The following is a 17,489-nucleotide window of genomic DNA, read 5'->3' on the forward strand; positions in this document are numbered from 1 at the left end:
AAAGTAAACAATTGTCTACAAATAGTTAATCTGAATCTGCCAATGCATACATGTCAAAGATAATCAGCAATTTGAAAAAAAAAAAAAAAAAATTGATGAGTAAAGCCTACATTGTATTTATTTCAATTATAAAAGCACTTTGGTCGTAAATTGACAATTCACCCGCAAATCCCACAATTAAAAATTGCGATCCAACGCCTGCTCATAGGTCAAACAGAAGCTGCAATCCAATCCTGATAAATTTTGTTTCAAATATATATTGTAAAATAATATATTATTATTATTAGATTGTCGTTTCGATGATAGTGTGTGTATATATATATATGTGTCTAAATTGCTGCTGGCAGCATTTCAGCAGAGGTGTTGCCGGGACTATATTTAGCCGTGTGATGTCCAAACAACAAATTCAAACCGTTAGATGTTTAATCTATATTATAATCTACTTGGAGACCAAATTTTACATTTTTTGGAATTTTTTTACTATATATTAAGCTGGTTTGAAAACCGCTGATTTCAGTAAATTTCTACAGCATTGAAATCAATGGTTTTCAAACCAGCTTAATATATAGTAAAAAAATTCCAAAAAATGTAAAATTTGGTCTCCAAGTAGATTATAATATAGATTAAACATCTAACGGTTTGGATTTGTTGTTTGGACATCACAAAATAAAAAAAACAGCGGCAGCACTGCCGGCAACAAATTAGCCGCAGCCTACATATATATTAAACATATAGTTTGAGTAAAACTAGGGTGTAATGTGCTCACCAAGAAGGTTGATGATGAGCACACATCTAAAAAATTATCGGATTAACTTTGAACTATGAATTCAAACCGTTGAAATTAAAGTACTTCGTGAGTGATACGTGTACATGTAAAATTTTGAAGTTTTCAATTCATTTAGTACATTGTCAAGTGGTAAAAAAATAATGAAAAATTGATACATAAAACAATAAAAAAAATTATAAAATGTTCATTGTTTTGACCGTCTGACCATGTGTTAAACAAATTCAAAAGTTTAAAAAAATTGCATGTACATGCATCACTCACGAAATATATGGATTTTAACGGTTTAGATTCATAGTTCGAAGTCAATCCAATAACATTTTGAAGGTGTGCTCATCAATCACTCTTGGTAAGGACATCACACTCTAATTTTACTAATATAGTTTAGTCTAAATTAAGCTTAATACTGTAAAATAGTGAGTTTGGAGATCTTGCATGTAGACCCATAAGGGTACAACCGGTATTTAGAGAAAAAAAAAACTTCTTAGCTCTTAATTTTGTAATAATTGACCTGAATATAGCACTCACCTAACTATACAATGGTGAGTTTGGATATTTAAAGCCTAATCAAATTTCCGTTATGATTGATTGATCATGACTACGAACCAAACAACTATATAAATTCATTTGTTATCGAGTTTATTATTTTTTGTTTGGTTTGATCATGACTACGCACCAAACAATTCTATATATTCATCTATTTTTAGGTTTATTGATTTAATGATTCTGTACGTTAAGTTATTATTATGATCATTATTGTCCCGTTCCATCTAATTTGATTAATTCAATCAAGTTACCCAACTTTATAATAAAATTGTTGACTTTAATTTCATATTAATATCCAAATTTTGTTAATTTTACTAATAAAATAATTGTTCCGTAGATTTTAATGATTAACACAACAAAGTGAACTTAATTGATAATTTAAGTGTCATTTTACTATAATTATTTTTAGAATATATTTTTAAATAAAGATAGAGGTTAGTTTTCCAACTTTAAATATCTGCAGAAAAAAATTCTAGTCGGATTTCGAACATCGATCCAACCTCTTACACAGAAGATATTGTCTTAATCACTAAATTTTAAAAGATTTTTAATCTAAATCTTAATAGACAAAATTATAATGAGAAATTATAAATATTCCATATCACTCGAAAAGAAAAAAATTAAATGAGATTCACATACTCTTAGGCCATATTCGACGCACCGATGAGAATGGGTGTGGACATAGAAAAAGTAAAAATTTGAATTGTTTTTTACTATTCTTGTGAGAGAAAAAAATTCAGTTGAACTGAATTTATTTTTTCCACATAAACAGTAACACGGCTGAACAGGACCTTAATCTTAACACGGGATACTATGAAGATTTTACTCATTTTAATTTAATTCTCTACTGGGATTTCGAGTCTTTTTGCAAATATAGTTGTAGTACTTCATAACTGGGAACCAAATTTGTTTTTTAAGGTTAGTCGGCTTGACAGCGTTAGCAAGAAATCGAGATTTGAGAAGATAGAATATCAAAAGCTCAAAAAAAAGGAGTTTGTATGTGGGTCCAATAAGCTGAGATTTTAATCTCAATCGAACGATTGGAATTCAATGCCTATTTAAACATAGAATATATGTTTTTTATATTCTTACACAGTTAAAAAACAGTCTAAATTTAGTTATTTTTTATATTTTTGAGAAGATAGCCATATTTTGATCTTGTGTGGCAACGTACTTAAATAATTACGTGCGTCCGTTCATGTAAAATGGGCAGTACATTTGAAGAGATCATGTGTGGCTGTGTGGCTGTGTGTCAGTATGTTTACTTTTACATAATTATGTTTATCCATTCAAGATGTCAGAAGATTTGAATAAATAATGTAAGCACATAGATCAATTTGAGATTTAGTAAGACAATATATATTAGAGATTTGCATTTTGAAGAGATCATGTGACCACATGGATCACCATTTGGATAGATGCACATAAGATCCAAAGATGAGACCTAAGAATTCATTGATATGCTGCTGGAATTGGAAAGCATACCTTTTTGCGGGTCCATTAACGAGATTCCTATTTTTATAGGAAGTTGAATGCTTAATTTGGACAAAAGTTGATAAAAAATGGACGGGCCCGTTGATGTGCTGGAAAGCATATGCTGCATATCTTTGTGTTTAGTTTTGAAAAGTAGTTGATTGTAAGTTGAGCATAATTTTTTTTTTTTATTTTCTACATGTATTTTGTTTGTTTGGACACTCCGTCCAATTGTTGATTTGACAAGTATTTTTTTTGTAAAAGATTTTCTTGTAAAGTTTGAAATTAATTTTCAACCGTTTTGGGATTCAAGGTGCTAGGGCAATATTATTGAGCTTTGAGATTCGTGTCAAGTTAAAAGTAAGGGGAAATTAGATCATGTCACTCCAAAACTTCAAATTTACAAATATGCCACTCTAAAGTTTTGATTTTGTTAAATGTCACTCCAAATCTCACTTATTAAGATCTATGCCACCAATACCAAATTATTATACATTTGTAATAAAAAATAAACATAAAATGTTGTAATTTGAGTGATATTTTCGTACATTTCACAAATACCCTCACCCTTACATTTCTACACCTTTAATGAGTCTGATCCGATCCAAATTTCTACACCTTGAGTGGTAATTGTTGACTAGATATGTGCATGGATAAATAAATATAAGGGTTCGTGTTCCCCTCTTCCCCTTTCTTTACCCCTCTGATCTATCACTTTTTCCTATTTATAAATGTAGGTTGTTATCCTAGATTTAATGCTGATTCATAATGATTTACACCCTGATCGGAACAATCCAACAAATTCATTTCATGGAGTTCATCTGGAATTGAAGTTTCATGATCGAAAAATTATTGTATTGAAAAGTATTTAAGTGACAAGTATTGATAACGTTTCATATATCCATGCCCTCAAATCTAAACACTAAGGTTACATGTATAGACAAAAAGAGAAAGCAACAGATAAGGCGAAAAAGATAAACCTAACACGCAGAGGAAAGATAAGAGTTTAGCACCTTTGTTAGAGTGTCTGAGAAGGTATAATCCTTGACACAACCTCCACTTTTAAACGTAACAAAAGAAGACACAGGAGGACAATCGTGTTTTTTGCCAGTGCCAATTCGATTCACACCGAATCTAACCCTTTAACAAGAAATTTCACAGCGCCATCTCTTCAAATCACGTCGGTTCTTGTTTATGCTCGTGAGAGGAAGGCTGGAGAGATCGCGAATGAGAGGATGGGTGCTAGGGATTACAGGAGGGAGATTGAGAGAGGGACTGGAGAATCTATTTTTTTCTCTGTTTAATTGAAGGATAAAATTGGAAATACAAAAATATATTTTTTATACATTACTTTTTAGAATATTTTTAATCAAATAGGTATATCAGCTGTAGAAAGATCGCAATTTTATAAATTTCTAAGTTTTGGGGTGGCAAAAATCTAATTTGAAATTTTGGGGTGGCATATTTCTAAATTTGAAGTTTTGAGATGGCATGAATCTAATTTCCCCTAAAAGTAATGATCCAGATCATTAAATTATAAAAGATTCTCTATTATGATACCGGGGAGGATATGAATTCTAGTTGATATACTTAGTACACAAACGGAGACAAATGAACTTGAAGTTATGTCGTGTTGTGTTTAGACGTGTTCGAATTTAGAAGCGAAGCTACTGTAGTACAGGAGTATACGACTATCTATCTATGAAAGAAAAAAGTTTTCGACCAAGTTCTTTCAAGTATCTTGTATGTTCTTGGATTTGATTTTGCCTACTCCTAATTAGTTCAGATGCTTTTTGCAACTATATTTGTTTTTTTTTTTATAGATGTTCGTTATTTCTGATAAAATTTCTAACTACGTCATTGTTCGAAACATGTATCCTACTATGCTAATACTTATAAATTTTGAAAACATGTCATACTGCACCATAATAAAAATGAATACAACACATTTACCTGCATGACACAGTTTGATAAAATAAAATGTGTTTTGGAGTGTCACGGCTGTATCTAGACGTGCCATGCCAGTTTTTTTATGTTTCTTTTCTAAAATCTTACCAAGAAATGATTAAAAAGTAGATAATAATGTATACAAATACGAAGAAATGTCCATTCAATTTCAATTTCACCTAGTTTTTGCATTTCCATTCAATTTCACTTGAATAGCGGTGGTCAGATTATTAGTTCAACTTCAGCAATAGCTTATATTTTTAAGATTTGTTTGAGATAGAAATAGAAATCTAGCCTACTAATTAATTTTCATTTCATGTTTAATTAACCTTTTTCTCAGAAGGTTATATATTACATTAGATGCCTCGTTTGACTGTCAGATTTTTTTTTCTAAATGTAAGATTTATTTTATAATTTTACTTATGTTTAGATAAATATTTTTCTTTGGAAGTCTGAAAAACAACTTTAGTTTGCAAAATTGTATGATACGCTCTTTTAATGTGATTAAGAAAATGCAAACAGAACACTACAACCAAATTAAGAGAGTCATGTAAATGAAACCTAAACCTTTTCAGTACATGCTATTTAAATGAACTTAATTCTGCACTTCTCTATAAATGAAATTCAAAATTATATTATTTAAACCGCATTGCATCTGAGACATAAAGCATCTTAGAAAATAACATGGTTACCAAAGACTGGTAAATACATGCATTCACAAAAAGATATTGTTGTATAACTTAATGATGATTTTGATTGTTTTAAGATTCACTAATATTTTCGTAATTAAGTTATTGGAGAAGGTCAAAATTAACATGTCCTCGCCGTCAGGAAGAGACAAGCAACGTTGGGACGTGGCCTGGGCAGCGGGCACATGGGCACTGTGGAAGGAACGGAATAGGAGAACATTTTCTCAAAAGAGGATGCCAGAGTATATGTTGATAGATGCAGTGGCAGTGGATGTCCACAACTGGACCCTATTTGGTTAGAAGGAAAAAGAGTAGAGGCTTAGACAATTGGATAACCTATCTATTTTTAAGGGACCTCCTTCAAATTTAATATGATGTAAATAGTAATTGTATATATATAGATAGAAGACCGTTATAGCAGCAGTCCACTTGGACTCTGCCATGACACTGTAAACTTTTTTATCATCAATATATTTCTTAGTGGGTACCCCACTAACCATCAAAAAAAAAGTATATATATATAAACGAAAAAAATGCACCATTTCTAGGATCGAAGCAAATTAACATGGGATTTTCACACACTCTAGCTTGTTGGCAAACTTTCAATTCAGCTATGACTTTGCAAATTTGGTTTCATTGAATAATATATTGTTTGTTTTTAATAAACACTACTGAAGATAAAGTAGCTGGAATGATAGAACTGTAATAATTTTTTTTTGGAGAGGTGAAGAATGGTTCCTGTTAGACGTCCCTCTGAAGTTGTATTGTATTCTCTTTTAATAGTAATTAATAGTTTTCATATAAATATTTGATATAAAATTTTATAAAAAAATTAAGAGATCTTAAAGAGGGGTGAATTGAGTATGTACATAGAAAAATCTTGTTTGTTCAACTATACACAGATCTTTTAAACATAATCAATTATAATTATTTTAATAAAACAAGAATTATTAATTTGGTTTTTATAAAAAGCAGCTCCACTGAGAAAGAATTTGAATTTTATTTTAAAAAATCTGCATTGGTCATTTCTATTTATTTCTCTCTCCACCGATTCTAATTTTTTTTATAAAAATCAAATTAATAGTGCTTGTTCTATTAAAATAATTAAAATTGATTTTATTTTTAAAAAAAATCATGATCTAAATATAAATCGAATCCAAATACAACGCCGAATTCGTATCCTCTGCAGTAACTCAAAAGGAAATCTATTGAGTTAATGAATTTTGACCATCCGATCTGTTTTAAGATTCGTGCAGACTAGATCCGCACTAATATTAAATGACCTCCTATATCATAAGCAGCGGGCGGATTGACTCCGTTTAAAATTAGACGATTGAGATCCATTAACTCAAAAAATTTCTTTTGAGTTAATGCAGAGGATACGCATTCCAAAAAGCCGCACGAACCAATCCCTCGGCCGAGGGTACTATCGGTATTTCACGTTCCTCTCCCTCATAATAATTGGCAAAAATCCTGTTTTCGCACCTCTTCAAAAACCTTTTTGTCGCACATATTCTACATTTTGTGTTCCTCTGCAGAATTACCTGTGCGGATTATTGAGTTGTCTTTTGTCATATATAATTTATTATTAAAAAAAAAAAGATGTTTATTGATTTTCAAATTTTCTAAATGTAAGATTTATTTTATAAGTTGTCTTATTTTATATTTACTTATTTTAGATAAATATTTTTCTTTGAAAGTCTGAAATACATCTTTAGTTTGCAAAATTGTATGATACGCTCTTTTAATGTGATTAAGAAAATGCAAACAGAACACTACAACCAAATTAAGAGAATCATGTAAATGAAACCTGAAATTTCTCAGCACACGCTATTTGAATGAACTTCTGCACTTCTCAAGAAATAAAATTCGAAATTCTATTATTTAAACCACATTGCATCTGAGACATAAACCATCTTAGAAAAATATATTGTTGCATATATAACTATATAATGATGTTAATTATTTTAAGACACACTAATTTGTTCATAATTAATTAAGATATTAGAGGAAGCTAAAATTGACATGCGCTCGCTGTAAATTGTAGCTCGTCTATTTTAAAATAGTAGCTATTCTATCTGAACGTACAATATGTATCAATTTTATCATAAAAAATAATCAAATTAGGTTTCACTGAGGCAAAATTGCTGCTCTTGCCATTGCACCAAGAGACTTCACAAATCCTCAAGATCTTCGGTCTTGAAATTGGAATAGATCTTCTATAACGATTTTCACATTTGGTAATCATTTTAATGAAAAAACAAAAACCAGTGAAAAGGAAGGCTCTGAAGTATTATAATTTGTTTTAGTTTTAGTAAATATTAAATTGATTGAGATTATTTGTAATTTTTAATTTATAAATATTAACAAAATATATTTTTACCGAATTTTGTGGAGAGAGAGATGGTTCTGCAACTCCCTACGTTTTTGTAAAAAAAATGAATATTTTTGTGTTTGTATTTTATGATAAAAATGAAGATTAAGTTTTCAAATTTTAAATATACAAGAGATTTTTCAGTCAAGTTACCAATTTGTAACCTCTCACACATCGAGGATGAATGTATTGTCTATTTTTTATCTTTTAAGATAACAAATAGAGATCAAGCATTCCAACTTTAATATTCATAAAATATTTTTAATTCGAGCTCTGAACATACGCCTTTCAAACTTAATACACGCACTATCTAAATAATTGAAAACAAATCAATAATTAATTAAAAAAAATTGAAGTTATAAATATTATAAGATTTAGACCGTACCGTAAAAATTAGATGTAACCTTAGAATCATTTGTTTTTCTTTTTTCCTTTTGATATTCTTATTTCGGATTGGTTGGTAAACATAATGAAAATCCTTCTAAAATACCCACCAACGAATAATGCGTTGAAAATTTTAGTACACTTTTGAGGGCTTTTAGAGGCAAGGCTGAATTGATTGAAATAATTTTTTTTAATTAAAACAGAACAAAAATGACATCGAGTGAAATTGTGAAAATTAAAAAATTTAAATTGAATTTCAATTATTTTAAAGTCAAACCCCAGAAAGACAAGCAAGCTGTTGCTCCACTCCGGGCCAAAACATATGGATCCATCTTAATTGTAATTAGTTTACTTAACAAAACAAGTGCTATGTATCACTTGAGACCAGTGTTGCAAAATGCGGTTCTATGCGGCGCATATGCGGCCGCATATGCGTATGCGGTTGGAAACCGCATAGGAAAAAACATATGCGGTCTAATATGCGGTTCTATGCGGTTCTGCATATGCGGTTCCGCATATGCGGCCGCATAGAACCGCATATGTTTGTATGCTATAAAATTTATGTATTATGTTGTGATAACTGACTTGTGATATGTTTGTATTATGTTATTTTATGTTCTTTGATATGTTTGTATTATGTTGTTTGTGTTTTTATGTTTGTATTTTTATTTTTGGTGTGAGATTATGCATATAATGATACAAATTATATATGAATTCTTATTTTAAAATCCGCATATATTAGTCCGCATAAAAATCCGCATATGCGGCCGCATACCGTATATGCGGTATGCGGTGCCCTTCCGCATACCTTCCGCATACCGCATTTTGCAACACTGCTTGAGACATAAAATCATATGAGCACAAGGAATAGTAATTAGCTTTATTTTTTATTAGTTGTGAATGGAGTAAGAATTTCTTATTTTCTCTTTAATGATTTGTGTTATGTAACTGTAATCTTTTTTATTTTTAGTGAATTATGCTTACTAGTTGTTAAAAAACAAATATTTGAATGCAAGATCCTGTTTTAGAATAGTAGATGAAATTAGTGATTTTTGGAAGAGTGTGAGAATAGTGTTGATTTGGTGCTATTCGGAATAGCGAAAGTGTTGTTTGGATTGAACATTTAGAATAGCGATAGAGGGATTAAACATTTGAGAGAGCACCAATTGTTATTCCAATTTTTTGTAGAAATAGTGAGAATAGAGAGAACAGCGCTATTCTCGCTGTTCCGAATAGCAATTGAGTATGTTTGGATGGACCGGAACAGCGCTATTCTCGCTATTCTCAGTACATCCTAAATTCACAGTCTGTCCTTATAACCATCTCCAATTTTCTTCCCCACATCCACCATCCAGCCGACAATATGACAACTGGCTCAATGGCAATGCTACTAGATAAGGTACATTTGGATGGGAGTTAGAATAGTGAAATTTGAGAATAGTGAATGAGAATAAAGAAAAAAAATAGTGATTTTTAGATTAATGTGAAATTGGTGCTATTCGGATTAGTAAAAATGTTGCCTGAATTATATATTTTAGTGAATACCTGTGACCGATAAAAATTAGTGTTAATAATGTGCTAATTAAGAAGAAAGATAGGTAAGTGAGATCTCAAACGAATTGTCGTGACATAGAGATAATATAGGTAATGTCAATTTTATCATTTCGAGACTGTGTTGGTGGAAATCTGAGAAGAAAGCATTTTTCTATCTATTCTAACATTCACAAGGAATAGAGAATAGCAGCTATTCTAGCTATTCTGAATAATAAAAATGTTATTTGAATGTACATTGCTATTCCGAATAGCCCCTATTTTAGAATAGCTTCTATTCTTAATAATTAATCAAGTCTAATCTGACATAAAAGCTTAAATTTAAATAACTTCCAAGTACTAATTGCATGGTAACATATCTGCAGAAAAAGAGAGAAATGTACATAGGTTATTATAAAAATAGTCCTTATCCGATTATGTTGTCTTTTTTTTTTTAATCTAGTAACTAAGATAATATGTTAGGTGTAAAATTTTCTAGGTTTAAAATCCGATTAGAGAATTTCTACGAATACTTAAAGTTGGTATGTTTATTTCCATCTTATCTCAAGATAACCCTCGTGTTTTTGTGCAAGGAGTTGCAATTTTAATTACAAATACAAAAGATTCAAATTTCAAGCTTCTTAGTAATGTCGCATTATCTATATTATCAACCATCCAATCATACTTTACTAATATTTTCTTGATTGTAAAACTCATATTTTACATACTTCAACCTCGAGTTTGGCTAGTATGATATCAGTGTCATTTCAGCTATATAACACCAATTCCAAAACCGTTCTTAAGCTACATTTCAGCTATGTAACCGCAACTAATGAAAATATATGGGTTTGAACGGTTTGAATTTTCATAGTCACCATCAACATATTCTTAAGCTATATTCTTCATAAAAAAAATTAGTAAGAAGGTTTTTACAAATTAAAATCTCTTCGTTAATATAAAAAGATTGTAATACATTATATCATACACCATATTTTATGTTAAATACACTGATACAAAAAAAAAAATTACGAACAAGTTTGATATTAAAAATATAAAAAAAAAGATGGAGTTCAGAATGGCCAGCCAATATACAAATAAAATAAAAAAGGTAATATAATAAGTTATATTGTATTCTCTTTTAATAGTAATTAATAGTTTCCATATAAAAGATTTTATAAAAATTAAGAGATTTTAAAGAGGGGTAAATTGAGTATGTAAATAGAAAAATCTCATTTGTTCAACTACATATACAGATTTTTAAAATAGAATCAATTTTAATTATTTTAATAAAGTAAGAATTATTGAAATAAAATAAGAATTATTGATTTGAATTTTATAAAAAGCGGCTCCACTGAGGGAGAATTTAAATTTTATTTTAAAAAATGTGTGTTGATCATTTCTACTTATTTCTCTCTCCATCGATGCTAAAATTTTAATAAAAATTCAATTAATAATACTTGTTCAATTAAAATAATTAAAATTAATTCTATTTAAAAAAAAACATTTCATGATCTAAATATAAATCAAATCCAAATACAACCCACAAAAAGCCGCACGAACCTATCCCTCGGTCGAGGGTACTATCGGTATTTCACTTCACTCGCTCTCTTAAATCGGCAACAATCCTGTTTTCTCGCACCTCTTCGAAAACCTTTTTTACGCACATATTCTCGAACTCACGCCGCCGCCGTAACTCTTCAAAACCTCTTTGTCGCACCGATTCTACAACTCAGGCCGCCGCCATGGGTCGCATGCACAGTCGAGGCAAAGGTATCTCAGCATCAGCTCTTCCGTACAAGAGGACCCCGCCTTCCTGGCTCAAGATCTCTTCCCAGGATGTATGTTTTTTCTTCATTTTCTTCCTCTCAGATCGATTTATTTGCTTCTCCTTTTGTTAATTAGCTGTCTTTGTTTGGCTTGATTATCTCTGATTAGCAATGCGGAGGATTTTGGAATTGTCAGTTTTTTAATATAATTTTTCAACATGTGACCCATTACTGTTTTTTCTGAGGATAGAACAATAAATTTTGTCTATTTAAGACCTTAATTGGTACTTGGTGGGATTCTATGCTGTGTTGAGGAAACCAATTGTTAATCCATACTATAACTGAACATTGAGTTAATTAAAATTTCAAGCATTTGGATTAAATTTAAAATTTAAAAACAAGATAATGAAGGCGATAAGACTTATATTATTCATCCGCATTGTTAAAAATTTAGGTGGAGGAGAGCATCCACAAATTTGCCAAGAAAGGCATGACCCCATCTCAGATTGGTGTGATTCTTCGTGACTCGCATGGTATCGCTCAAGTAAAGAGCGTAACAGGGAGCAAAATCCTTAGGATCCTTAAGGCGCAAGGTTTGTTTCTCTTCCGTACTTACTTTTTCGTAGGATCCTGGTGCTTAAGCTGTTTTAACTTTGGTATAGTAAGTAGTAACAATGCAATGTGAAAAATATAATTTCCCATGTTTTGCTGGTATTGACAGTTAGCGTAATGATAAAAAGAATCTGTTTTCCATAAAACAGTTTCTTCATGCATCATGCTGATTTATGTTTTGGCTTTACAGTGTTAAATTGAAAATGTTAGAACATGCTGCTATTAATATTACTCCATTGCTGTGTATGATAGTCTATTAGTCTTTTAAAGAAAACTACTTGAGAGTTTAGTATTGTAACATCATTCTTGTTCCTGTAATAACCTGAATAGCAAAATGCTTTCTATATCCATAATCAGGGTTGGCGCCAGAGATTCCAGAGGACCTTTACCACCTGATAAAGAAGGCAGTGGCGATCAGGAAGCATCTTGAGAGGAACCGTAAGGACAAAGACTCCAAGTTCAGGCTTATTCTTGTTGAAAGCAGGATCCACCGCCTCGCTCGCTACTATAAGCGAACCAAGAAGCTCCCTCCTGTCTGGAAATAGTTAGTGCCTTCCATTTTCATTGCTATCATTTCTTTATTAGTTCTCTGATGATGATTTGCTTCATTTGAAGTTGTTATCAAGGTTTCCTGATAATGATTAGAAAAATGGTTGGTGAACATATTTGCATTTTTAAATTAGGTCTGTTAGGGTGTAAGACAACAATTTGACAATGTCAAACTAATTTTTTTTTCCTTAAAAAGGCCCCTTCTAAACATGTTCAATTGCTGTTGTAATTACATCAGCCTTTGAAATTGGTTGCATAGTTGCACTTATTACTTCAATGTGTATTTTTCTTAGAATATTCATTCCACTGATCGATGTTGGTGATAGTGACTAAGTCACAAAATGAATTACCATGTTTTACTTTGTTCTGAGTTAATTCATAGATCTTTATCAAAATTTGTAGTCCAGACTTTTATGAGGCTATCAGTTTATACTGTTTTTCCACACTAATAATCAGGTTAACAAAACCCATATAAATATCTATTTAGTTGTGATTATGTTTTCTTTTCGGTAAATAATTTACTCCTGCTTTGATCTGCTTTCTCATACAAGACTAACTTGTTTTTTACTGTTTTTTTTTTTTCACAGTGAGTCTACCACTGCCAGCACCCTTGTGGCTTAAGTTAATATGGATACATGATGGCATTTTGTGTGAGAGCTTTCTAGTTTTGTAACCCTTAGATTCCAATTTACAATGCAGATATCCTGATAAAGAATGTTTAAACATCAATTTCAAAGTTTTCTTAATTGACGGTGGATAGAGCAATTAGTTTTTTTTTTTTTTTTTTTTTTTTTTTTAATGAGAGGGTAACACAGATTTCTCCCATCTGTCTACTGGTATCAATTTTTTCTCGTCCCTTAAACATTTGAGTAGGAAAAGAGTTTTGAGCAATTTTTTTTAGTTTTAATTTTTTATGAATTAAGATAATATTTAATTTATAAGAACTTATAAAATCCGATTGAAAGATTTCTGTGGATATTTAATGTTGAAAGGTTAATTTAATTTCTATCTTATCTCAAAAAAAAAAAAAAAAACTCTTTGCCGGATTTTCCTTGTGTTTTTGTGCAAGAATTTACAATTATAGTTGTAAATATAGAGAGTCGAATTTTCAGATTTCTTTTTATTAGTATTTATTTTGATGGGAATGCTTATATTTTTAAATATACTTCTCCTTGTGTAGGAAAAGTTGCCTAAGATGCCAAACAATACTTAATTTTGGTACAACTGTCTAACTTGTTTTGTATTCCTATGCAGTAATACTTTACTTTTCTTTTATCATTTATTATTTAAAAATTGTTTATGTCTTCAAAATTTTCTGAATATAAGATTTATTTTGTAAGTTTTCCTTATTTAAAATTTAATTTATTTAGATAATTTTTTTTTAAGTCTGAAAAACAACTTGATTTTGCAAAATTGTATGATACACTCCTTTGATGTAATCAACTAAATGCAAACAGTGCACTGCAACCAAATTGTGATAATCACGTAGGCCTTTTCAGTTCACACCATTTGAAGGAACTTGTGCATTTCTCAATAAATATTTCCAAATTATTTAAAGCATATGAGACATAAAGCATCTTATAAAATAACATATATAGGTCCCTAAGATCGGTAATTACATGCATCCACAAAAACATAACTAAATAACTAAATGATGTTAATTGTTTTGATGTTCACTAATACCTTGATAATTAGGTTATTGGAGAAGGCCAAAACTGATTTGTGCTCACTGAGATAAGGAGTTTGCCAGTTTAAACGTAAACTATGCACTATTTCTACCATTGAAGCTAATCAACTCGAGTTTTACACAAGTTCCATTGCTCCTGCCAGCTTAGCTGGAGATCAGCAAACCGGTCTTCAACTTTTTCAATATTTGAGATTGGCAATTTTCAGCAATCATTTTGCAAATTTTGATTTATTGAATAATATGTATGTTATTAATCTTTAATAAAAACTAGTATTGAATAGAGAAAAGAAGAGCTTTTTTTTAAAAGAGCAACCGGATAAATACAACCCAACTCCGCAATTACAGTGCAAGCTTCCTGAAGAAAAATTAAAACATACATGTTTCCTTCAATTATTTTTGTTATAAGAAAAAAAAACAATAACAGAAGTTCATTTTATAATTAGTCTTATTTTTGTTGGCATGTACCACATCTATGTTTTCTTTTTGGCAAAGTGATCATGTCCAAGAATGAAGAAAGAACTGACATTGTCAGAAAAATTCGGTCCTTCGCAGAAACACTTGCAACTCATGATTTAGATTGTGCAAAATAAACGAATTTAAAGTGATCATTTAGAGTGAGGATATGGTACTTGGCCAAGTACACTGCTTGCTATGCTTTGATATATGAAACGTTGAATTCGTATCAAGATTCGTGTCAGATGATGGCGCTGAATGATGTCGAACAGAGCACTTCTGTTGCTTCCGTTAATTTTTGAAGGAGCCGTCTCTTCTTATTTTTTTTCCTGCCTTCTTTCTCCCAATTTCATTCGATTCTCTTTAGATAATACCGTACTATCGCCCACCTCCTCTCTCTCCAAACCTGCCCCACCCACTAAATCCACTGAACCTCACCGGTTGTCCGCAATTCCATACCGACACAGGGTCGGACTTTATCCCATACAACAGTCTCTTCTTTCTTCAATTTTCTTGCTGCTCTTCTTGTTGTTGTTCCTCATCACCTACTTCCTCTTCTTCTTCTTCTAGTAGTATTGCTAATTCTCCTCCTACTTGATGTGTAGGATATTCCAGATTTGGGAATTCTTCAAACTCGATATAAGGGTCATCGTCATACATGACGTGTCGTGATTTGGATTACGTATGGTGTCGTGTCGTAAACAAATTAAATTTATAAATATTGTGTTGTATCGTGATTAAATTTGAAAAGATAATCATGATATGTTAGTCACATCGTGACTGGTCACGTTTAACTATTTTTTTAATTTACTTTATTAAATATTCACCATTTGATCAAGATCTAATGATCATAATTAAACAGAATCACGTGTCGTGCTGTGACCAAATCTTTCGCATGACGTGTGTTGTGTTATGTCAAATTTTTAAAAGATGGTCACATCATGCGAATGATCATGACACGAGATACACAAGTAACAGAATGCGACCACACTTGCCGTGTGGTATTTGATCATGTTGTGACTTTTTTTTAGATACCTAAACCTAGATGTTAAGATAATATATTTTTATTTATTTATTTAGTTGTTAAGATAATATATTTTTTTTATTTTAAAGGTTAACGTTCAAAATGCGGCTAGAAAATCTCTATAAATATTTAAAATAGAAAGATTTAATTTTATCTTTTAAAAAAAATCTTTATCGGATTTTCCTCGTACTTTTGGACAAGAAGTAGCAATTATCATTATAAACACATAATTAGGTTTGGATGTCCAAAGTTCTTAGCCATATATGCCGCATCATTCATATATGTTGTTAATAGTTCGATCATGCTTCACCCAATATTTATTTTCATTAAAAGGCTCATAGTTTTTTATTTATCTTCTCATTTAAAGGAAAAATATGTTTGATGTGACTAAGATGTAACAATACACTTAAGCTAATTCAATTCTTTTTGTGTTTCTATGCATCAAGTCTCGCATGAATTAGTGTTTATTTTTCATTATACAAAATATTATCTTTTAAAAAGGATAATTATTTATTTTTAAAATTTGTTGAATGTACAATTTATTGTGAAAGTTGTCTTATTTTAGAATATCATATATTTTTAATAGAAACTTTTTAATTTCCAGAGCAAAATCATGAAAATAACTTTATTGGCTTTCAAAATTGTATGATACGCTCCTTTTATGTGATTAAGCAAATGCAAATTATGCACTGCAACCAAATTGAGAGAATCATGTAAATGAAACCTTTTCAATACATGCCATTTCAATGAAACTTCTGCACTTCTCAAGAAATAAAATTTTCAAAATTCTACTATTTAAACAGCATTGCATCTGAGACATAAAATCTCATCTTAGAAAAATAATGTAGGTCCATAAAACTGGTAATTACATGCATAAAAAATAGAATATTGTTTCATAACTAAATGATGATGTTAATTGTCTTAGGACTAACTAATATGTTCATAATTAAGTTATTGGAGGATACCAAAATTGATGGGCGCTCATTGTGATTCAGTACTCACCTGTTTGAGAGAAGAAAGACCAAGAGCGAGAGAAGAAGGACTGAGCGAGAGAAGGACCGAGAGCGAGGTGAGATAGCGAGCCGCGAGGTGAGAGAGCAAGAGAAGGAAAAAGAAAAGTCCAGTTCTAATTCAATGGGCTCATGAACCGGCCCGGTCCGGCTCTGATTCAGCCTTGTTTAAGCGATAATTTTGAGTGGAGTCAAGTAGAGTCGAGTTTTCTTTCATTTTAGAGTCTGACTCAATATAAAATATTTAGTTGATCAACTTATTGGCTCATGAGCCGGACTAGCTCATGAACAGCCCTATGTGAATGTACAATTTGCAACATTTATCCAATTGAAACTAATCAACATATGTTTCACACAAGTTTCTTTGATCTTGCCACCTTACTAAGAGATTTGGTCATTGTTGAACTTCTTCAGTATTTGAGATTGGCAATTCGCAACTGTGATTTCATAAATTTTTGTTCATTGAAAATTATTTTATAAATTTTAATACACACTAGTTAAGAGAAAGTTGCTAGAATTGTAGAATTGTACGTAATAGTTAATATTATAGTTTTAACAATTATTGAATTGATAAAGATTAGCTGTAAAGTCTATATTAATAAAATATTATTTTTCACACAATTTCAACTAAAAATGGACCAAATTGATAAGTAAATAAAAT

At 30.7% G+C, this 17,489-nt stretch overlaps 1 protein-coding gene across 1 annotated transcript; it reads left to right on the plus strand.

Annotated features, from left to right (window-relative positions):
• Window positions 1-11,353: 11,353 nt before the first annotated feature.
• Window positions 11,354-13,413, plus strand: LOC144544337 (small ribosomal subunit protein uS15). Its single transcript, XM_078292825.1, has 4 exons — window positions 11,354-11,565; window positions 11,948-12,086; window positions 12,463-12,649; window positions 13,242-13,413. The coding sequence occupies exons 1-4, from the start codon at window positions 11,470-11,472 to the stop codon at window positions 13,273-13,275; spliced, it is 456 nt and encodes a 151-aa protein (XP_078148951.1). The 5' UTR covers window positions 11,354-11,469; the 3' UTR covers window positions 13,276-13,413.
• The last annotated feature ends 4,076 nt before the right edge of the window (window positions 13,414-17,489 follow it).

Source organism: Carex rostrata, chromosome 26 (assembly GCF_964058835.1).
Source record: "Carex rostrata chromosome 26, lpCarRost1.2, whole genome shotgun sequence".
NCBI classification, from domain to species: Eukaryota; Viridiplantae; Streptophyta; class Magnoliopsida; order Poales; family Cyperaceae; genus Carex; species Carex rostrata.

What these genes read in the sequence shown, in the direction of transcription:
- LOC144544337 (XM_078292825.1), top strand. Translation starts at nt 11,470, where the DNA reads ATGGGTCGCATGCACAGTCGAGGCAAAGGTATCTCAGCATCAGCTCTT. An exon ending in TCAAGATCTCTTCCCAGGAT is followed by an intron (nt 11,566 to 11,947) that starts GTATGTTTTTTC and finishes TTAAAAATTTAG; the next exon opens with GTGGAGGAGAGCATCCACAA. An exon ending in TAGGATCCTTAAGGCGCAAG is followed by an intron (nt 12,087 to 12,462) that starts GTTTGTTTCTCT and finishes ATCCATAATCAG; the next exon opens with GGTTGGCGCCAGAGATTCCA.